This window comes from Phascolarctos cinereus, unplaced genomic scaffold (genome assembly GCF_003287225.1).
Source record: "Phascolarctos cinereus isolate Bilbo 61053 unplaced genomic scaffold, phaCin_HiC Scaffold_2;HRSCAF=192, whole genome shotgun sequence".
Lineage (NCBI taxonomy): Eukaryota > Metazoa > Chordata > Mammalia > Diprotodontia > Phascolarctidae > Phascolarctos > Phascolarctos cinereus.
This window is the reverse complement of record NW_027555625.1, coordinates 25,530,635-25,554,556: the sequence shown is the minus strand read 5'-3', so window position 1 is coordinate 25,554,556 and position 23,922 is coordinate 25,530,635. Positions and strand designations below refer to the sequence as shown.

The following is a 23,922-nucleotide window of genomic DNA, read 5'->3' as shown; positions in this document are numbered from 1 at the left end:
CTGAATTCAAATTCTGCCTCAGACACTCTTCTGCAAAATGACCCCTAAAGTACTTTCCAGCCTTCATCTATGATCCTCTGATCAGACTCAGTTTTCCCATCTGTGAAATAGGAATAATAACAATAGTACCCCCCTCACAGGGTTGTTGTGAAGAGCAAATCAGATCCCAGATGCACAGCGCTTTGAAACCTTAAAGAGCTCTATGCATTCTCTTATTACTATGATTTCCGACCGCGAAGGAGAGCCCGTCTCCATGACTGGGGAAAAGCGAACCCTGTTCACCGCCAGCCTCCATCTCCATATCCAAGTCTCTCTCAGGAAATTCTTGCCTTGCGTCTAACCTCAGTCCCTCGGGATGCAGCCGAAGGCCCTGCATGGGAAGGCAAAGAGACCCTCAGACTGCTGGTTATGCAACCTGGGTCTTGGCCAAGAATTCGCTGTCCCATGGCAGAGTCATCACCCCAGCCCGGGCTGACTCAGTCAGCACAAGATTTCAGGGTGGGGTTTTTAAAACCACGATAGGGTTTTAATGGAATGAACCTCAGCCTTTTCAAAGATAAGACTCACAGCTGCTGCCAGGCCCTCAACACACCTTGCTGTTTTCTGGAGAGATGCTCTCTGGCTGAATGTGGTCACTGGGACAGGGATTTTCATATTTCTCTGAAATGGCAGGAGTAGTCCCTTGGAAAACTTGATACAATGTTCTTCTTGGACAACAGCATTCCACTGATGGCCCAGCTTCTAGAATTTTTCATTTTCCTCTATGCCTTTTCAGCCAAGCATGGAGTGTCCTCAGAAGGCATTGTTTTGTATTAGAGAAGAGAGTAGAAGCTAATCCACTCATTCCAATGATCTTTTAATAAAAATTAAATGTTTTTATTTGTATTTATGTACATAAATACATATATAGTGTTGTTCAGTCATTTTTCAATCATGTCCAACTCTTTGTGACCCCATATGGGGTTTTCTTGGCAAAGATATTGGAGGAGTTTACCATTTCCTTCTCCAGCTCATTCTACAGATGAGGAAACTGAGGCAAACAGAGTTAAGAGATTTGTCCAGGGTCACATAGCTAGTAAGTGTCTAAGGCCAGATTTGAACTTAGGAAGAGGAAAGCTTTCTGACTCCAGGCCTAGCACTCTATCCACTGTACCACCTAGCTGCCCATAAATTTATATATATTTAAATTTATAACTTGTAAAATAAATATATATATATATTTATAACTTATTATTAAGCACTATGCTAAGTGCTGAGGATACAAATGAAAGCAAAAACAATTCTTTCTCTCAAAAAATTTATATTCTATAAAAGAATACGATATGTAAACACTCTGGAGTCAAGAGGACCTGAGTTCAAATCTAGCCTCAGACACTTACTAGCTGTGTGACCCTAGGGAAGTCACTTAACTCCAATGCCTCCCTCCTGCAAAAAAAAAACAAAAACAAAAACAAAAACAAAAAACCAATATGTTAACACAACAGTAAATATATTAGAATTAGTGGAGGAAGGGAAAGGTATCATTGACTATGGGGGATCAGGAAAACCTTCTCTTAGGAGATGGTGCATGAGCCAAGGCTCTGTGGAAGGGAAGGATTCCAAGAGGAAGAGGAGGAGGAGGGAGACAAAAGCCTGGAGGCAGGAGGTAGAATATTGAATACAAGGAACAGCAAGTAAAGGTAGACTAGAGCCAAACTGTGAAGGATCAAACAGGGGGGCTGTGGTTTATCCTGGAGGCAATAGGGAGCCAGTGGACATGATTGAGGAGGGGAGTGATGTGGTCAGATCTTCATTTAAGGAAAATCACTTTGGCAGGATGGACAGGAGTAGGGAGAAACTTGAAGGATGAAAACCAATTATGAGGCTGTTTGCTGTTGGGCAAAAGGGGATGAAACCCTGGTAGTAGCTGTGCAAATGGAGAGAATGGGTCAGATGGATAGATGGCAAGATTTGATGACTGGCCAGATGTGTAGTGTGAGGGAGAAGGAGTCACTGAGGCTAATGCCAATGTGAGGAACCCAGGAGGCTGAAAAGATGCTGCCACCTTGGACAGAAATAGTGAAATTTGGAAGAGGGGAGAGTTTGGGGGGAAAGATGATAAATTCCATTTTGGACACGTTGAGTTTGAGGTGTTTCTGAGGCATAAAATCTGAAATGTTCAATAGGCAACTGGCAATTTGGGCATCTAAGTAGCACAGTGGAAGGAGCACCCAGGCCTGGAATCAGGACGACTCATGTTCCTGAGTTCAGATCTGGCCTTGGACACCTACTAGCTGTGTGACCCTGGGCAAGTCACTTCACCGTATTGGCCTCAATTTCCTCATCTGTAAAATGAGCTGGAGAAGGAAATGGCAAACCACTTCAGTGTCTTTACCAAGAAAACCCCAAATGGTGTCACAAGTTGAACATAACCGAAAAGAATGAACAACAACAACAAATTTGGACTAAAGCCAAGTGGGGAGTGTAGAGCCAGACGTAGAGATCTGTGAGTCATCTGTATAAAGATGCCATTAAACCCAGGGGAGTTAATAAGGTTACCCGAAGGACATGAGGAGAGAAGCAAGAGGGCCCAGGGCAGATCCTGGGAAATGCCCACAGTCAAGGGGTGCAGTGGACATGATGAGCTAGCAAAGAAGATGGGAGGAGTGATGGAACAAAGAGGAAGTCAGTCAGGAAAGAGGAATGTCAAGAAAGCCAAGAGAGGAAGAGCTGAGAAAGGACCATCAGACTGAGGCAGCAGGAGAGCACTGGCGACTTTGGAAAGAGCGTTTCCGTTGAAAGATGAGGCCAGGAGCCAAATTACAGCAGGCTGAAGAATTAATGAAACAGGAAGAAATGGAAGTGGAAAATGCAGACGGCTTTTGTCAAGGATGTATATGTTCCTTCTAATCATGGAGATTGTAGTGCCCCATACCTGCCCATTGGCTTGTCCATACTCTCAGGTTCATGACAGGGAGTCTACCTACCATCTTGGGGGCATTCCTTGCTTTCTCTTAGTATGAAAAGGCTACCAACGGAGTCCACAAGCTGTCCACTGGCTATCCTTTGCTCTTGCCGCATTCTTTTTGTCTTATGAATGGCTTTGATGACACCCTTTGCTCCTGTTCATTTGCAGAGTTCCTCATTGGTTATATGCTGCAGGCCACCCACACCCATCATACACCTCTCCATCATTTGCTGGGAAACACTCATCTTCAGTTCTCCAGGGGGGGAGGGAGGAATTCCCTTATTCAAAATAATACCAATAAAATATTGGCATTAAAAATTCAAGGCTTTCTTCCAGAGAGAAACTTGGGGTTCATTAAAAGAACTTGGCAATTTTCAGAAGCTATCAAGAACCTTTTCTTCCTTCTTTTCAGTTTTAAGCCCAACTCTTTTTTAAATTACTTTTTCTCAATAACATGTAAAAAAAATTTAAACATTCCTTTTTAAAAATTTTGAGTTCTAAATTCTTTCCCTTCCTCCTTCCCTCCCTTCCACTAAAAAGGCAAACAATTTAATATAGATTATATATGTAAAGTCATGCAAAACATATTTCTATATTATATGTGGTGCAAAAGAAAACACAGACCAAAAAAAAAAGAAGAAAAATAAAGAAAGCTTTAAAAGTATGCTTTGATCTGCATGTAGACTCCATCAGTTCTTTCTCTGAGATAGATAGCATCTTTCATTATAAGTCCTTCAGAATTGTCCTCCATCATTGTATTGCTGAGAAAAAGCTAAGTCATTCACAGTTGATCATCCTACAACATTGCTGTTACTGAGCACGATGTTGTCCTGGTTCTGCTCACTTCACTTTATGTAAGTTTGTATGAGTCTTTCCAGATTTTTCTGGAAGCATCTTGCTCACTATTTCTTAAAGCACAATAGTATTCCATCCCAATAATATACCACAGCCATTCCCCAATTGATGGGCATCCCCTCAATGTGCAATTCTTTGCCACTACTAAAAGAGTTGCTATAAATATTTTTGTATGTGTTGGTCCTTTTCCTTTTTCTTTGATATCTTTGGGATACAGAACCAAGAGTGGTGTTGCTGGGTCAAAGGGTATGCATGGTTCCATAGCCCTTTGGGTAGAGTTCCAAATTATTGAGCCCAACTGTTATCCATCTTGCCTGAAAGCTATCCAAGACCTTCAAGGGCTCTGTGGATCCTAGATTAAGAACTGCTGTAGAATAATGGGTCTTTCCAACAGAAAGTGCCCCTAAGATGACATCAAGGGCTTTGTTTAGATCTTGTCTTTGCCTCAGTCACTAAGGTCCTGGGGGAAGGGATGTCCTTATGTCCCCAGAACTGAGAGCAGTGCCTAGCATCCAGGAAATGCATCATCAATGCTTGTTGGTTCATAGATGGTAGATGCACATTGGATCAGCCTTTGGCTGAATCACTTAAACTCTCCAGGAACAGCAGTGACATACCCAGGCTTGCCTCCTTCACAAAGTGAAGATGAGAGGTGTGTGTCACTATGTCTCAGGGAAAGCTGCCTGGAGGCGGCAGCACTGGAGTTAGATCTGGAAGAAAGAGAAGGCTTTCAGAGAGGAGAAGGGGAGGAGTGTTCTGGACCTGGGGTGAGGGCACAGAAATAGGAAAGGGGGTCAGCTAGCTGAAACAGAACGACGTGGAGACCCGCTAGTGGGGCACTGTCCTCCACCCAGGGCAGGATCAGAGAATCACAGAGTTAGATTGAGAAGGGTTCTCAGAGGCCATGTAAGCCAACCCCTTAATTTACAGATGAGGAAATAGGCACAGAGAGGTCTTAAGATCACATAGTTAGGAAGTGTCTAGGTGGGATTTGAATTCAATTCTTTCTGACTCCAAGTCACATATACTTATCTACTCTTTCTGCCATCACACTACCTACTATCCAACCCCATATCTCTAAGAGAAGAAGGAAGGTAGACTGCAGGTCTCAGGTCTAGGGATTGGAAACAGGCATGGGTACCTAAGTAGTTAGGTGGGCAGTGGATAGAGTGTCAGGCCTGGAGTCAGGAAGACTCTTCCTCCTGAGTTCAAATCTGGCCTTGACACTTCCTAGCTGTGTGACCCTGGACAAGTCACCTAACCCTGTTTGCCTCAGTTTCCTCATATGTAAAATGAGCTGGAGAAGGCAAACCACTCCAGTATTTCTGTCAAGAAAACCCCAAATGGGATCACAAAGAATCAGACCTGACTGAAATGACTGAACAACAACATAGGGACCTAAGGAGATACTGTCCCTCCAAGGCGGGACATAGCAATGGGATCAGGATCAGTACATCTCCTGAATAGCCCACAGACCACCAGGGTATTAGATTGTACTTCTCTGGACCATGAGGGAGCCATTCTTGGACTTCACTTTTCTTTTTTCTTTTTTCTTTTTTTTTTTTTTTTGCTTTTTGGTGAGGCAATCAGGGTTAAGTGACTTGCCCGGGGTCACACAGCTAATAAGTGTCAAGTGTCTGAAGTCAAATTTGAACTCAGGTCCTCCTGACTCCAAGGCTGGAGCTCTATCCACTGCACCACCTAGCTGCCCGGCCTCACTTTTCCAAGGAGGAATTATACTTCTCTGGACTTTGTTCCAGGTTGGGGAGAGAGACTTCAAGTTTCCTACTGGGTTAGACTCTCAATAAAGAGTAGACAAACTTGAGGAGTTCTGTGAATAAATGAATGATTGAATGAATAAAAAGGCATTTATTAACAGCTTACAGTATGCCAAGCACTGTCCTAAAATCTGGAAATACAAACATAAAAACAAAGAGGGTCTTGCCTTCAAGGAGCTTATGTTCTAATGGGGGAAACAACATACATGGGAGAGTGATGACCAGAAAAGAATGCTTTCATTCAGAAAGTTAAAGGGGTAGCAAGTGGTGCTACAGGGGAGCAGATTGACATAACCCATCCAGGAGCAATGGCAAATTTGATTTGATCATGGTTTGTAGTTCCAGAATGGGGGGAGGGCAGGAAAGGGTGATTGCAACAGTAAGGCCAAGATGAGGGAGTAAAGTAAAATATGGCAGGGACTTCCCTGAAAATAAACATCTACCATGTCCTAGGTATCGAGGAGAGGGAGTCACCAATCGAGAGAGCTGGGCCCAGACAGGAAGTTCCTCTAGGGCATGATGTCTGGTATCCATGGCAACGTGGTCAGTGAGGATGGTATGAAGGAGGTGGCCAAAGAGGAGGAAGCTAGAGAGAGATTGCTCCTACAGACCAGCATGACCTCATGCAGAGGACAGCCAAGAAACAGCCATGTCCTAGGAAGTAATTGTCAGACCATGATGTGCCCATGAAAGGGAGCACCTCAAGGCCCTTGGGCCTCTAGGGAGAGGGTCCACGCTGCTCAGGGTCAGAAGATTCCCTGCTCCACACCATGTTCGGGCCAAGGAAAAGGGTCAACATAGCTCCCACGCAGCCCCAGAGCAAGGAGAAAGTCATCCTGTAGAGCATGATTGGTTCCTGCCCCTTCCCAACAACCCCATTAGTCCCCAGTGCCAGACTCCCTCATGGTGGCTCCACTCACATGGAATTTGGCTCAAAAGCAGAAGGCATGAATATTGTCCTGAACTCTTCAGGGAGGTTCTTTTTCTCAGGCCCACTCGAAGAGTGACACCGTGGATTATTTTCATCAAAAGGACTGTGCCGCCGGAGGAAATACTGCAGTGAGACCAAAATGCCAGTCCCATCACCAAACAACATTTTTCCACTTGGCGCCAGTGCCTGTCCCGTTAGTCAATGTCCCCGGGTGACTTCCAATTCAAACAGGACCTCGGTTCATAACAACAACATCATAGAGTTTCTTTTCTGCAGCTGGGTCCTCAGCTGCCAGCCCCAGTTTGAAACCATAATGGGACCTGGATCCCAATCTCCCCTTCGGACCTCCCGGGCAAACACTCATCTGTGTCCCTGTAGATGTCGGAATAATAGCTGGCAAGGAATCCTGGTGCTTTGAGGTTTGCATTCATTATCATGCTAAGAGTTTGAAGGCAGCTGGGTAAGGCTGGTAGGGACAGGATGACAAATAAGGAAACTGAGGCTCAAAGAAGGGGATTAGTCTGCCACCTATTTCCCATTGGGCAGAGGCCCCAGCACTAGCACCCCAACCACCCTACTTCCAACCAATGTCTTGGTTTCCTGGGGATGTCCCACTGTAGCAGCATGGTATAGTTGAAAGAATTTGGGCTTTATAGACAGAGGACCCTGGTTTAACCCCAGCTCTGGAGCTCTGGAGTCTATGCTTCCTTCAGTTTCCTCAACTATAAAAAAGGCATTGGATTAGAAGACTTCTAGGACGTCTTCTGGCTCTGATTCTAGGATACTAACATGAGTCCTTCTGTGCCGTATCTTCCTGTATGGGTGGGTGCTTCGGCCACTTCAGTTAACTCTTAGTAGTGAATCAAGAGGCATCTGCAGTCATCCTGATCTAGATCTTGCCACTGGACCAGATGGTTCCAGAGGAGAGAGTGAGGCTGGTGGCTTTGCCCAGCCCTGCCTCACTTAAATCCAATTCACTTACAAGTCATGGCATCACCTCCCTGATGTCGTGGTCCTCCTCAAGAATGAAGGACAAACAACAATAACAACAGTAGTGAACCCGGGCATCCCAGTCCCCTGATTCTCTGTCACACTCCAGCCACCTTCCTGCCACTTCAGAAGTGCCTTCTCCTCCTCCTCTACCCACAGCCCCACCCCCTAGCCAACGTCTTACTCTAGGAACAGTAGTCAGATCAACACTGCCATTCCTGGGAAGGATGTACCAATCAAATACAAAGGACTCCACTGACTTTCCCTGGGACTGGCCATTCCCCATGTGTGCTGTGTTTCTCTAGCAGAGAAGCTCCCTGAAGGCAGGGACAATCTTGCTTTTTTGTACTCATGTCTCCTACTCTTATCTCAGTGCCTGAAGCACTCAATAAATGCTTTTCATTCGTAGATTCTTTCATTCAGATAACATCAGCCCAGCTACACCTCCTCACAGATGCCTTGAAATATTTTCAAAAAAATGAATTCACAGATCCTCCCTGGTTAAGGTGCCACAGTGGACAGAGTAGCTAGACTTGGGGGTCGAGAAGATCCAAGTTCAAATCAGTCTCAGACACTCTCTGTGTCACCCTGGGTAAATCATTCAATCTTTCTCAGCCTCAGTTTCCTCATATGTAAAATGAGGATAATAATAGCACCTACCTCCCAGGGTTGTTGTTAGGATCAAATGAGTTAACATATGTGAAATGCTGTAAGGTACTATGTGAATGCTAGCTGTCACTGTTGCTGTTATTTCTTAGAGGACGGGCTAATCTGTGGACAACCTGTATATTCTACTGGTTTCCTGTCAATGTCCTGAGAAAGAGAGGAAGGAGTCCATGGACTGTGGACCCCTTGGGAACTTATGGAGGGAGGTGAACAAAAATCACACAGGATGAGCAGGCACAGACGGGAGGGAGGGGATGCAGTGAGGTCCCGATTAGTGCAAAGAAGGGATCCAGACAGTAATTATCTCTATTAGAAATTAGAATTATGTAACATGGTTGCTGATTCCAGCCCAATGCCAACATGCAATCAGTGCAGATTCGAATAAGGTGAGAAATTTCTTCAAGGAAGACCTGGCTGTGATGCGATCAGTGGGCTCAAGATTCCATAGGAACGTCGAACAATCACCCAGAATGGCAGAGTTGGAAGGGGTTTTGGAGGACAGCTAATCTAAGCCATTCCAAACTGAGAGTGCTGTCTGAGACATCTCCAGCCTTCACTTGGATACCTCATGACTGGGATCATTAGCTCTCCTTTAGAGAGGGTAAGAATAGGTCCTTCCCAATGAAGGTTGGGGATGAAAGACATGATGCCCAGAGGTCCTTTCCATATAAAGCCTTTAATGAGAGTTATACTAACAACAGCTGAAACCAAGGCTTTAAGGTTCATAATGCCCTTTTTCCTGTTATCTTACTTGATCCTCACAATAGCCCTGTGAGGTAGGCATTACTATTATCCACATTTTACAGATGAGGAGGCTGAGAGGAGTTCAGTGACTTGCCCAGGGTCATACAGCTAGTAAGTATCTGAGGTGAGATTTGAACCCAAGTCTCCTCAACTCCAGATGGCTCTGTTCATCATTCTCCCTGTGCCCCACCCCACCATCTCTTGCCCAGCCCAGCTAAGCCGTAGAAGGAATGAGCTCACATCTCTAATGGCTGGAGATCTCCGGGACTGCAGGGTGGTAGCCCTGCAGAACTATTCCTAAATCTGATTTGGGGGCAGAAATCTTGGGAAGGAAGTGCTTGGGGCTTTTCAATTAGCTCCTGGGATGGAGCCATTGGGAGCAGGGCCAGCCCTAAAGGGGGTAGAGTCTAGGTTTGATGGCTCTTTCAGCCTTTCCAGAATCCTCTTGGATGGAAGGTTGAGGCCAGAGACTGGAGCCAAAGAAAAGCCTTCTTTGTGAACCTGGATCTGTTTTCCCCTGGGAAGAGATGGGATCAAAGGCTATGAAATAAAGAAAAGATGGGAACCGTATCCCCTTTATGAGACCAAAGACCCCTGAGAGCAGGGGCAGAGGTACAGAATCACAGACTCACATTCACTGCCTCAGATGTTGAGCTGGTCTCTTTATAAGGCAGCCCTCCATGCTTCCTGCCACAGTGATGGAGGGTCTAAATGCATATCTAATCTAGCTGAGATCCCTAAACCTTGGTTTTCTCTGCTGAAAAATGAGGGCATTGTGCACTTGATTCATTCATAGGTCCCAAATCTATGATTCTAAGTCACTTCTCCTCTCTGGGTTTCAACGTCTTCATCTATAAATGAGATTATACTAAATGGCCACTGTGGTCCCTTCTCACTCTAGGTCTATAATTCTAGAATCTTAAATCACTCAGTCTCTCTGGGACTCAGTTTTCTCAACTGCTTCTGAGATCTGGGCTCCTGTGATCCTATGAGGAAGAGGGACACCGATGTGGGATGGCCTGCTCTGCCCCCAGGGATACCTGGCTCCAGGATCCATCCCTACCACCTCTTTGGTGCTGGTGAATCCATAGGAAAGGATCCCTGACACCTTCGATTCAAGTAAACACAACAGCCAGCCAAACCCCTCTGTCCCTGGCCTTGGATGCACCTATGGGGTGTCCCATTCTCCAAATATGATTGGAGATGACGGTTCATGCTGCTTGCCCCATGGGGAGAGAATGCTAGCAGCAGCTCTGATCAGGAGACCCAGGCTGGAACCCCAGCTCGGCATATTACTAGCTAGGGGCTCCTAGCTTCAGTTCTCTGTAAAATGGAGGCTGAATTAAGTGGTCTTCCACTTCAAATCCTGTCATCTGACACATGGCTGGTGCACCCCCAGAGTTGGGATGTGATTTCAGTCATGGGCCTGACTTTGGACAGGAGAAGCTGAGCCCTGCTGCAGTGACACAGCCAACATACAGGGAATGGGAAAATACAAGGGTAGATTATACAGGGAAGCCAGAACTGTGAGAATTCTGTAGTGGAAAGAGTGCCAGCCTTGGAATTGGAGACAAGAGAGCTGAGTTCAAATTCTGGCCCTAACTAGTTGTATGATCTTGGCCAAGTTGTGTCTGCTCTCCAAGACTGTTTTCTTGTCTACGACACAGGGATGATGCTATTTGTGCAGCTTCTCTGACAGAGGTGGTTGTTTGAAAATCACTCCGTTCACATTATTTGTGAATGTGAACTCTCCCCTGAGTTGGCTCATCTATAAAATAACATCACTTGCCCCACAGGGTTGTTGTAGGGCTCAAAGGACAGAGACCTTGGTCAGGGCTGGGGTAAGCAAGGGAAGGCTTCTTGGAGGAGGTGGCATTCGGGTTAGGAGAAAAGGAAAGAAGACCATCCAAATGAGATGACATGTATAAAGCATTCTGCAAACCTAAAATCATTATAGAAATATCTGCTGTTATTGTTGTCTCTTTATCACTGGATAAAGTAGGTCGTCCAATCCAGCCCCTTCATTTTACAGGGGTAGAAACTGAGGCACAGAGAGGTTAAGTGACTTGGCAAATGTCACACAGCTATTAAGTGCCTGGGGCAGGATTCAAACCCAGGTTTCCCTATGCCTCTGAAGTTCAGATAGAAATAATCCAGAGACAAATCATTATCCTACTCTTTTTTAAAAAATTATTTCCAGCAAGAAGAATAGCATGAGCAGAAGTAGAAGGAAGGACTAGTCATTGGAGTGTGAGAATGAAAAGTCTAACTAGACTGGAGGAGTCACATAGGAGAGTGTGGGCAAGGCTGGACATGAGCCAGGCTCTGGAAGATTTATCCTCACACGCCTCCCTCTCCAGCTGCAAGTTTTATGTTTGGTTTTCCCAGTTCTATTGTTGAGCTGTTTCAACTGTGTCCAGCTCTCCACAACCCTGTTTGGAGTTTTCTAGGGAGAGATACTGGAGCGGTTTGCCATTCTCTTCTCCAGCTCATTTTACAGATAAGGAAACTGAGGAAAACAGGATGAAGTGACTTGCCCAGGGTCTAGTAAGTGTCTGAGGCTGGATTTGAACTCAGGAAGAGGAAGCTTCCTGACTCCAGGCCCAGCACTCTATCCACTGTGTCACCCAGCTGTTAAGTTAAAGCTTAAAAAGACGAAGGTCATGAGTTCTCCTTCTCATATGTGAATCCAGCTGCTTTCACTCTTCCCCAACACAGAATGACCCCTAACCCAAGGGTGACCTCCCACCCTGGCCACTGCCTGATCCCTGTCCCAGACAAAGACTGAGCTCTAACCCTGGTCACACCATGACCCCTAACCCAAACACAGACTGACCTCTAAAGCTGGCCATAGAATAGCCACTAATTTTGGCCAGGGGCTGATCTCTAACTTTAGCCACAGACTGACCACTACCTCAGATACAGACTGACTTCTAATTCAGACATGTTGTTGTTCAATCATTCAGTGATGTCCAACTCTTTGTGACCCCATGGACCATAGCACACCAGACCCTTCTATCCTCCACTATCTCTCAAAGTCTGTCCAAGTTCAGGTCATTATTTCCATGACACTCTCTGTTTCATCCTCTGCCATCCCCTTTTCCTTCTGCCTTCAATCTTTCCCAACATCAGGGTCTTTTCCAGTGACTCCTGGCTTCTCATTATGTGGCCAAAGTATTTAAGCTTCATCTTCAGTATTTGACCTTCCAGTGAATAGCCTGAATTCATTTCTTTACGTGTTAACTGATTTGACCTTGCCATCCGAGGGACTCTCAAAAGTCTTCTCCATCACCACAGTTCAAAAGTGTCACTTCTGCAGCACTCAGCTTTTCTTATAGACTGTTCCTTAATCCAAACACAGATTGGCCTCTCTGACCTTAGAGAGGTCACAAATTAGATTGGCCACAAATTTGAGCAGCAGGATCACCTCTAACCCTGGCCACAGATCAATCCCTAAGCCTAATACAGACTGACCTTTTACCTAGCCACAGACTGATTCCTAAATCATACGTGGACTAGCTCTTAAACCAAACACAGCCTAGCCTCTAATCCTAGCCACCAAACTGAGCCCAGCAATAGGCCAGCATAGATCGTGGAGTGGGTATGCCAGAACACCCCGGAGGACCATTCCCATTGGCCCTTCCCCTTTTTGGCAGAGGAAGAATGGGTAGAATGGGGATAGGGCCTGGTACTACATACTTAATCAATGCTTGCTAATCAACAGCAGAGAAGTTGTTAAGCCTGGAGACAGGATGACAAAAATGTCAAAAAAAAGGAGGAACTTTGTCTATTCCACGTTCTTCCCAAAATAAGGATTCTTCTCAATGGCATCCTTGGGAAAAAGGTCCACTAGCTTCAGTCTGATCAGCTCCAGTGGCAGGCTGGCTCGCTTCCCTTCAGGGAAAAAGCAATGACAATATTCCCCCACGGGTGCTGGCATACCTTATCCACATCTTATGCCCACCCATTCGCCTACTCCCACCCACTCTAGTCAAAGACAGATTCCTATCCCACCAGACATGTGTTTTAGGTGGCGTGATGGAAGAAGAAGAGGAAAGAGAGGAAGAGAGAAGACAAGAGAGAGAAGGGGGGGAGAGAAGAGAGGAGGAAAGAGGAGAGAGAGAGAATGCGGATAGTCGTTCTGTGTAACCCACCTCACTCCTGAAGACACGGCTTCTACAAGAGTGGAGGCAAGAGCAGGGCCCCGGTGCACAACGGGTGGCACATTGTATGAGTTTCGGTGCATCCTCATCTATAAAACTGGAATATTCATCTCCGCCCCATTTCCTTTCCAGGGCTTTTGGGAGGAAATTGGTTTGTAAAGCATAAAGCAGCAAAGAAAGGAGATATATTACTGCTCTGAGAGGGGTGAGCAGAATGGGAAGAAATCTGACCTTCCCCTGGGATCCTTGGTCAGGATGGTAATTCATCCTGGTCCTCAGCTCTCCACTTGCAAAGCCACCACCCTGGTCTAGGCCCGAATCACCTCGTGCCTGGATTATTGCAATAGTCCTCTGTTTGGTCTCCCTTCCCTCAAGTTTCTCCCCAGTCCAATCCCTCCTCCATCTAGTTGCTGATGTAATCTTCCTAAAGTGCAAGGCTGACTGATTCATTTCCCTACTCAGTAAACTGCAGTGGCTCCCTATTACCTCCAAGATCAAATTTAAGATCCTTTTAAAGTCATTTACAGCCTGGGCCCTTCCTACCTTTTCAAGTCTTCTAATGCTTTACTCCATAGCCCACAATCCAGCTTTCTTACTGAACCAAAAATATGACCCTCCATCCCCTGACTGCATACCTTTTTTCACTGGTTTCCCTCCCAGACTAGAATGCTCTTCCTCCTCCCCATAGCTCTTGGCTTCCTTCCCTGCTTTTCATCACGATTCAGCTCAAATCCCACCTTCGACAGGAGGTGATTCCCATTTACCCTGTATATATGTTGGTTGTACACAGTTGCTTGTGTGTTGTTTCCCCTGTTAGCATGTAAGTTTCCTGAGGACAGGGACTGCGGTTTTTAACTTTTCTTTGTATCCTCGGTGCTTGGAAGAATAGTGAGTGCTGGAGAAATGCTTTCTGACTGACTCACACTTATTAACCAGTGGCCATCACCGGAGGCTCTTCAGGAACCCCTCTGAGGAGGGGCAGGTAGGAGGCATGGCTAGCTGTAGCCGGCCCTTGAGACTAACCTGAACTGGCCTGCGGACCTCTGGCCACCTGCCTCTAGCACCATTGGGACATAACTCTCTTTGGTGTGAATGGAATAATAAAGCTAATAACAATAATAATGTTCCTAAGCCAAACGCAAGCTCACTGCTTGGCAGGGTTAACCCAGTGATTTGTCATCCTAGGCTTAAATTAAAAGAAATTCGCCCTGAGTCAGAAAGTTATTTTCCAGCCATGGTGTGGACGAGTACGGTAGGTGCAGGACCAGCTGGTGGCTGGAAGGCACTTTTTCTCTAGTCTCTGGCTCCACCTGCCGGTGAGAATAGAGCCGGGACAAGTGACGGACTCCAGCTACCGAATGAGGGTGGGCGCCTTCTCTGCTTAAAGGCTTGTGGGGACACCTAGACCGCCCAAAGGGCAGAGGCAGCAGATGTTCCCTTTCTTTGTATCCCCAGAACTTGGCACGATGTAAGCACTTAATAAATTCTTGTTGATGGATTGGTAGAGAAGGTGGTGCGTCATGAATCCATTGATGTATAAAGGACTATTATCAGACCTTCTCTTAAGAGTAGGATTTACTTTGTATGTGATTGTCATGGAATACTAGTGTGCTTTAAGAAACGATGAGCAGGATGCTCTCAGAAAAAAATGTGGAAAGACCTATATGAACTGATGCTGAGCGAAGTGAGCAGAACCAGGAGAACATTGTACACAGTAACAGCCACATTGTATGATGATCTATTATGGAAAAACTTAGCTATCCTCAACAATACAATGATCCAAGACAATTCTATGACTTATGATGAAAGGTGCTGTCCATCTCCAGAGAAAGAACTGGTAGAGCCTGAATGCATATCAAAGATACTTTTTCTTTGCTGTATTTTATTTGGGGGCTTTTAGTCTGTGTTTTCTTTCACAGAATGCCTTACATGGAAATGTGCTTTGCATGACTACACATGTATAACCTGTCAGATTGCTTTCTTTCTCAATGAGGAGGGAGGGGCAGGAGAGAGAGAATTTGGAACTCAAAATATGAAAAAAAGAATATTAAAATCATTTTTACATGTAATTGGGAAAAATGAAATATTAAATAAGAGAAAAGGAGTAGGAATTACTTTGGGTCAGAAGACTGAGATGATTGGGGGAGGGGATGATGATGATGACAGTGGCTAACATTTTTGTAGCAGCTTTTTTAAAAACTGCTACACAATACTATCTTATTTGATCCTCACAAAGACTATTAGGTGCTATTATTGTTTTTATTTTATAGGTAAGGAAACTGAAGCTAAGACAGACTTATCCAGGGTCACACATAGAGCAAGTGTCTGAGGATGGAATTGGATTCAAGTCTTCCTAAGCATCTGAAGTGAGGTCCCTAGCAGGTTACCTCAATTCAACAAGTCTACCAGCATTTATTATTGTTGTTCAGTCAAGTCCCACTCTTTTTGACCCCCATGAGATTTTCTTGGCAAAGATCTTCAGATGGTTTGCCATTTCCTTCTCCAGTGAATCAGGCAAACACAGGTTAAGTGACTTGCCAGGGCCAAACAGCTAGTGAGTGAGGCCAGATTTGAACTCAGGTCTTCCTGACTCTAGGCCAGGCACTCTATCCACTGAGCCACCCTGCTCCCTCAAACATTTACTAAGCCCCCGCTATGTGCCAGCTGCTGTGCTAAGCCCTAGAGATGGGGAAAGGACACATAGAGAGAAGGCTAGAAGCACTAAAACCATTTTATTTTTAAATCTCATACATTTGCCAAAGTCCAGTCCTCATTATTGGTTGTATCTTCAATGATTCTCTGTTGCCTCTAGGGTAAAGTACACTCTTCTCAATCTAGCCTTTATACTTCTGTACCATTTGGTGCCAACCTACTCATCCAATCTTATTCACATTGTTATCCTTCATGCACTGTACATTCCAGTCAAACCAGATTACTAGGTGCTGTCCAAACTCAGCCACAGAATAGGAAAAAAGCAAATGTCTAGATTCTCCAAAGAAAGGAAGAAGGTCATGTCTGCAAACAGCCGGTCAATGAACTTGACTTTGATTCTCAATAAAGGTAGAATTCAATCATTATTAAACATGTAGCTGGTGAATATCTTTTTAAAAAGAAAGTAGTTACCACAAGGAACCAGCATAGCTTTGTCAAGAATAGGTCATACCAGATTAACCTTATTGCTGTCCTTTGCCAGGGTTTTATAACCGGTAGCCCAAATGAATACTGTGGGCATAGTTTACCCAGATTTTGTGGTTGTGGTTTTGTGGTTTGTCCTTCATTCTTGAAGAGAATATTGACATTAGGAGGATGTTGCCATCACTAGCAAGTGAATTGGATTTGAGGGAGGGAGGGCTCTGCAAAGTCACCAGCCTCACTTTCTACTCCAGAGCCGTCTGGGTCCAATGGCCACATATGGATCAGGATGGCTGGAGATGGCCCAGGATGCAGACCCAGATTTTATCAAAGTGTTTATAAGATAAAGTCTCCCAATGTGTTCTCAAGGGAAAAGGGAATGTGAGCTAGACAATATGGAGATTGGATTTGGAGCTGGGCAGGTGGTTGGTCATGAAGGGTCAGTCAGCTTGGAAGGTCTGCAGTGAGGTGCATCAGAGATCTCTGCTGGCAAAGATTTGCTTCTAAGGACTTGAACAACGATCTAGATGGCAAATTTATCAGAGCTGTAAATGACATGAAGCTGGGAGTGTTATTTAACACTCTGAATGACAAGTCAGGATTTGAAAAGACTTTGGAAGGCTAGATCACCATCTTTCATTAGATGAAACTCAATAGGCATAAAGTCTTACACTTAGGTTCAAAAAATCAACTTCAAAAGTAAATATCAGGTGGGGCTAGATGGCAGTTTGCATGAGGAAAAAAAAGATGGTGAAAGGGAGGGGGTAAGAAGTGTCAGCCCCCAGGTGCCTTCTGCCCTTTTGTCTCAGCTCTTCAGGCTTCTTATGCCGCCTCCATTTCATCAGTGTTGACCCATCTTCCCTTCAGGGCCTTTCTATTCAGCAGGGAGAGAGAAGGCTATCAATGGTGTAAATAGGCAGAAAGTGGCCGTAGTTAACGGAAGGGCCACGTCCACCAGGGCTCCCAGAGGTCCTTCTTCCTTATTATTAGTCAGTAAGATGCTTACCATATGCCAAGCAAGCATTGTGTTTTACAGGGTGACTCAGAGCACTGGATTCAGAATTAGGAAGACAGAGTTTCAAATCCTGCCTTCGACACTAAGGGGCTGTGTAACACAAAGTCACTGAACCTTTCTAGATCTCAGTTTCCTCATCTGTAAAATGAAGGAGTTGTACTAGATGGGAAAAGGCCCCTGCCTTTTTCTACATCAATGATCTTAGGATCACCTCACACTCATTCCCCTTTCCCTGCAAGGATACTAAGCAGTGGGCCATCAAGAAATGAAAGAAGACTTTGTGGTTTACTTGAGCTGCCTTAGAAAGACCCTGTGTCCAGGACTGCATCTTTCTGCCAGATGCTCTTCCCTCCTTGCCCCTGCCTTGACCACTTCCTGAGAAGGGAAGGAGGAGTTTGCAGAACAGCCCTATCTGCTGGAAACCTTTCTCACAGTGGGAGCCGTCCAAGATTATAGCAAGAGCCAGCCCTTTGTTTGCCGAGGGCTTTACATGTTTTACTTAAAGAACAATGATGCTTGGGACATGGTGGGTTCCTCAGCGTTAGGGGTCTTCACAAGATGGCTGGATGACCACTGGTGATGTTGGAAGTGGGAAGATGTTGGAAGCTGAAAGTGTTGAGGTGGGGATTCCTGCTTAGGCATGAGATGGACCAGACCTTCACCAAGCTCCCTTCCAAATGGAATATTCTGATTTTGTGAGGGGGATCCCCAAGGCACTTCCATGGGAGTCTGCTCCAGAGGTGTCAAACACAGGGCTGGGCTACATTCTGCCCAAACCAAATTAAAATGTTGCTCCTATCAGATTTTAATATGTTTAAATATATTTTTAAGAAATATACAAACATTGTGGTTTCCTAAGTCAACATGTGGCTCACAGGGCTCCTCATGTATGGCTTAGTGACCCTCAATTCTACTTGAGCCTGATACCACTGGTCTACCCTGTTTCCCCCCTCTCCTGTGTGTTGTTTGTCTCTGAGGTATCTGCTTGTTTCCTTTCTCCCCCATGAGACGGGAGCTCCCTGAAGGCAGGGGCAGGGGCTACCTAAGGGACCATCACTCATAGATAAGGAAGCTGACTGGCCCAGGAGTAAACAACTAGTAGGGATCTGAGGCAGGATTTGAATTCCGCTCTTGATTTCAAGCCCAGCACAGCAGTCTGTCTGAAACCATCTAGGATTAGTGTGCCTCCTCTATCAGACTAGAAGCTCCCTGGAGGCAGAAACCCTCTCCCCCACCAGAATAAAGGCTCCCTGGAGACAGGACCCTCTCCACCCTGCCAGATTAGAGGGCTCCCTGGAGACAGGACCCTCTCGTCCACCAGACTAGAGGCTCTCTAGAGGCAGAGGCTCTGTCTCCCCTTTTAGATCAGGAGCTTCCCAGGTGCTGGAATTGTATGGCTCCCATCAGACCTGAAGCTTCCCACTTAGATTGGAGGCTCCCTGGAGGCAGTGGCTGCCTCCACCTTCAGCTATTGGGCGAGAACTGAGTTTCCTGCGTCAGTGTCTTGGCTATAAGATTGGGGGGGGGGGGCGGGGTATGGTGGAAGGACTGGCCTGCCTCCTCCCTATGCCCCAGATGCCCCGGCCTTACACATCCCCCGTGCCTCCCTCCCTCTCACTCTCCGTCTTTCTCTCCCTCCCTCCAGGCTCCCTCTTCCCCCAACTGAAGCCGTCGGAGGGCGTCTTCAAGGTCATCTTCTGGCTGGGCTATTTCAACAGCTGCGTGAACCCCATCATCTACCCTTGCTCCAGCAAGGAGTTCAAGCGCGCCTTCCTACGCCTGCTGCGCTGCCAGTGTCGCCGACGGCGCCGACGGCCCCTCTGGCGCGTCTACGGCCACCACTGGCGGGCGTCGGGGGCTGGGGCAGACCCTGGAGGCTCCCGGCGGGACTGCGCGGCCCTCGGGGCGGCCTCACTAACCCCGCTAACCCGACCCGCCTCCCTGCTGCCCGGAGGCCCGCCCGACGAGGCCGCCGGGCAGCGGCTCAAGGCCACGGCCACCTTCCGCGAGTGGAAGCTGTTGGGTCCCTTCAAGAAGCCCACGACGCAGCTGCGGGCCAAGGTCACCAGCCTGTCGCACAAGCTCCGCGCTGCCGGGGCTTCGGGGGGCTCCCCGGGCGGGGGGTCGGCGGGCACCCCCTCCCGCAGCGAGGTGGAGTCCATCTGCCTCGGGGTCCCCCAGGATAGAGTGGAGGAGGCTGCCTACCATGCCTACGACTTGGACGACTTCTGTGGCCTCCGGGAGACGGATATTTAAGGGAGCCCTCCCCTCCCACGTGGTCAGTGGGGCCCTGGCCGCGGGGTCTGCTTGGGGCTTTGCAAAAAGAGACCGTGTGTACTGTAGGGAAGGGTAGAGGTGGGTAGAAAACTGGACCAAGGCAGAAAGGGGTGCTGCAAGGGGTGCACCCCAAGGCTGCCCCAAATCCAGACCTGGGCCCCACTTAGTCCAGTGAATCCACTGATCACAGCAGGGTATTTCTGGCCTTGAGTTCAACGGCAGCTGCGGTGGGAGGGGCTCGGGGTCAGCTGGAACCAAGGCTGAGGGTCAGACACTGTTCCTTCTGGGTTTGGGACCTTTCAGCATCTCTCTCGGAAGGAAAACGCCGACACTTCAATCAGTCCACCAGTTTGAAGAATATCAACTTGAGGTGCTTGCCTGGGGCCCTCCCTCCCCCAGGACCCATTCCCACAAGGCCACTCTGGCTCAATCTGCCCTGGACCTTGGTCACCTCCAAACATGGAGCCAATCTCTAGCCCTAATATAGGAGAGGCACCCCAATCTGACTTCTCACTTAAGACCCATTGGGAAAGCTTCCCAGACCCAAAGCTGGACCCCATATTTAAGGGAAGGCATAGCCTAGTACCCCTTTGAACGTTCCCACCCCTTCCCCTGCCCAACCTCCTGCTATGGCCCCTGGACAGGATCTCCACTTCTGTCTATAGGAAAGTCAAAGGTCCCTTCCCACACTAATAACATCTGAGTCTGGGAGAGAGACAGTGTGGTAGAGTGGCTAGAGGGCCAGCCTTGGAGTCAGGAAGCTCTGGGTTCAAGACCTACCTCTGACACACATTGGCTGTGGGCAAGTCACTTAACCTCTTGGTGACCCAGGCAACCAACTCATTGAAGACTTACGTGGCAGATGAGTTCCCATGTGAGCGCTGGGAGTTTTCACACAAGCAGTTCCTTGCCTAATGCACTCACAAGTCCAGAATAGATTCCCCCTGGCAAAATAACAGAACTCCTAGGATCCTATACTCTCTTTCCTGGGTGTTGTGGTCCCTGGCCATTCAGCCCTAGGTGCTCACTGATCTCCTGGAGAAGGCCTGACCAATTCAGGGGAGGGAAAGGTCCCCCTGCTTCTTTGAAAAGTCCTCTTCTTTTGGTCTGACCTCAAATCACTGAAGCCATGGCTGAAGGCCATGAGTTGCAATCCTGCCTGCTCCCATTATTCGGAGTTCTACTCACCAACTGCCCCCTTTTCCAATGGGTGTCCTGCCCATTGGGAGTCCGTGGTAAGCTTCCACCGCCTCTGACTCCTGTCCCCCAGTAGCCTTCCTGCCTGCAAACTTCCCTCTTCTGTCTCTTTTCCCTCTGCCTCCCACTGGCTCTCCATTGCTTCTTGAGGGTACCCAGAGAAGAGGAGAGGGACCACCTCTCTGCAGATATAGGAGTTTTCCATCCCCAAGTGCCCACCTCCCCAGCCAGGCCCCTGCCACTGAGCAACACTCCCACTCGGACACACCATCTATCCGCCCACCCATCCTAACTGGCCTCTGCCCCATGGTTGCTCCTCACTGGAGCCAAACCACACCATCCTTACTGTTTACACTGTACATATCTCTGAGTGCATGTTATAATGCTTCTTGCCAGTGTTTGGGAGCATCCATAGAGTGGTTTTTCTTTTCCTTTTTTGAGATGTATTTATTAGTCCGAATATTTCTATTTTGTGACTTGCTCTGTGCCCAGCATACTAGGCACACCATACCCCTGCAACCCCTGCTCCCTTAAAAATAGCTTGGCTTTCTTTGTCTAAGGTCCAGCAAGCACTTGGTGGCCAGAGATGATCAGCAGTGTGCAGACTGGCTTTATGCTGACTCTATTGGTTCATGCTATAGGAGGGGAGAATAGATTCTAGTCATTTATTTAACTGACTGCTGCTGTCCTTAGGAGCTGTTAGGTTGTCAGAAAGGTCTATGAGAAAGGCAGTGTGGTAGAGGGGCTAAGGGACCAGCCTTGGAAGCAGGAAGCGCTAGGTTCCAAACCTACCTCTGACTTATACCGCCATTAAACATTTTTAAAACAAAACAAAACCATCAATTCTCCTCGGGGACATAAGCACAACTTTTCACCTTGCCTTGTTCAACAGGTAGGTTCGAGGTGTGCCAGGAGTCCCAGATAAAGAGGCAGCCATCAGTTAAATGAACAAAACATTAAATTTCAGAAAAAAGTAGGAAAACAGGTTAATGGACCCGAGATCCTCCAACCTGGCTATGATCTCTGGCTGTCATCTTTTCATTTCCTGTATCCTCACCAAACTAATAAACTTTTATCTCTATTCTGCTGTTGCCAACCCAGGAGGAATCATCCTGGTCCCAAAGGCCCTTGGGTTTCTGTTCACAGCTTGGTAAGAAGCCCACGTTTTTAAGGAACTCAAAGAGATAAAAAAAAAAAAAAAAGAAAGAAAAAAGGTAATTTGAGGATGTAAAACCCAGACAGCATGGCCTAAAATTACCATAAAGGAAGGTTAATGGTATACAAGGGGAGAACAGCAGCTTTAAAATTACTGTAATTTCAGAACCTATCAAACTTCTCCCATCCAAGATTAAAAGGGTCCTGTAATTTCAGGCCTATAATGTCTAAAGGAGGAGAATGCTGGCTTACCATAATTTCCAGCCTATTGCATGCATGGAAGATTAACATTTGGCTTGAGAGAGGTTCATATTTTCTGATCTTCTCTACCCCTCTCCTGTAAGATTGAAATATTAAATCAGGCCTGTATAGCACCCACTTTAGTCAAGGAGAAAAATACAAGGTTACCATCATTTCCAACCCATTCCAACCTGCGGGCAAGTGGAGGGCTTTTAAGATTGATGGAGTGACATATTTTCCAATCCCTCTTACAAGGCTGAAAGGTCACTTTGTTTGCTGAAAGGCAAATGGCTTCCACTGGGTTACAAAGCCTTCAGAGGCTGAAAAAGTAAACTCAAAACCAGTGTGGTATTTTCAATTTGTGAGCCTCCTGGGTTTGAAGGAGGGAGTCCAGATCCCCAAAGGAACACAAGTTGTGGGTGAGCTAGGGTTCCATGTGGTCTACAGAACCTAGTCAGGCTCCCAGGGTTGTGAGTAATTGGCCAAAATTTCCTGATGGAGAAATGGGACCCCATAAAAGACAAGGAACTGGGATTATTCCTCTGGAAAAAGAGCAAACTTTTAAGATGTCACAGGCTTCCAGCACATGATGTTACTCAGCAAAGTCTGGGCATGGAACAGGAAGAAGAAGGCAGATGTTGGAGTAAGATGGACATAGGTAAGACTTTGAGATTCTGGACCCTGGGACGAGCAAGGTGGGCATGGGGAGTCCTCAGATGGGGAAAGGAGAATCCATCACCTACCTTGGCCAATACAGAAAGACGATAGGGAAAAGAGTGAAAGAGCCCCTCCCAGCAGCCTGGTCTTACTAACTGCTGTCCATTGACACATTGTGAAGTGAATCATCTGTCTTTCCACCCCATCCTGTGTCAGGCCCCTCTCCCCAGGTGCCTAGTGCCATCATGGGCACTGCCAGTCTGAGGCAGAGTCAGCTTTCCCTGCCCTTCCCTGGTTTATTTGGCCAGGGAAGACAGGAGCTCTCCTCGAAGCCGAGGGACTGAGCATATCAGGGAGTCTGGAAGGGGTAATTTCCTGGAGGCTGGCCTCCCTCCCACTGCCAGCCCCTAGCCACCACTCAGTGCCATCTCTGTCAGAATCTGTGCCCTAAGGGGCTTCTGTGGAAACTTGTTCTGATGATCAATAAAACACCATGCTTAGTAATCTTGGTCTCAGGCTTCCCATCTGTGGGCTGGGCCTGAGGACTGTAGCAGCTTCCATCGGAAGGATGCTCTGAGTACAGGAAGAACTCAGTGAGTTTGTTATTTTCTCATTCTGTTTTTGTTCTTGAATTTTTTCAGTTAACAAATACTTATTTTCTCTCCTTCTTACCTCCCCCACAAAAATGAAAGAAAGATAGAAAAAATCTTTGTAACATATATACCCAGTCAGGCAAAACAAATCCCATTAGTCACATCCAAAAATGCATGTCTCATTTGGCATCATGGAGCCATCACTCTCTCTCAGGAGATGGGCAGCATGTTTCATCATCAGTCCTTTGGAATCATGCCTCTATTCAGCACTGTGGGAGGAGCCTGTGGGTGGAGGGCTGGGAAAGGGACATAGTCGGGGCAGCTAGGTGGCATAGTGGATAGAGCGCCAGACCTGAAGTTGGGAGGACCTGAGTTCAAGTCCAGCCTCAGACCAAACACTTGACACTTACTAGCTGTGTGACCCTGGGCAAGTCACTTAACCCCAATTGCTTAAAAAAAAATTTTAAAGGAAAGGGACATAGTCTGCCCATGGGGAACTCACAGCCTAGTTAAGGAGGCAAAACAGAGAGGGGGAGAGACTAGAAAACAACTCAAGTATCACCATAATAGAGTTCCCTTTGT

The 23,922-nt window shown here is 46.8% G+C and overlaps 1 protein-coding gene across 1 annotated transcript in view; it reads left to right on the top strand.

The window, feature by feature from the left end:
* ADRA1D (adrenoceptor alpha 1D) overlaps nt 1-23,251 on the top strand; it is a 67,418-nt gene extending 44,167 nt beyond the window's left edge. Inside the window, exon 2 of the mRNA XM_021001140.2 lies at nt 18,867-23,251. Within this exon, the coding sequence (XP_020856799.1) occupies nt 18,867-19,477 (611 nt within the window). The 3' untranslated portion in view covers nt 19,478-23,251. The remainder of the gene's footprint in view (nt 1-18,866) is intronic.
* The last annotated feature ends 671 nt before the right edge of the window (nt 23,252-23,922 follow it).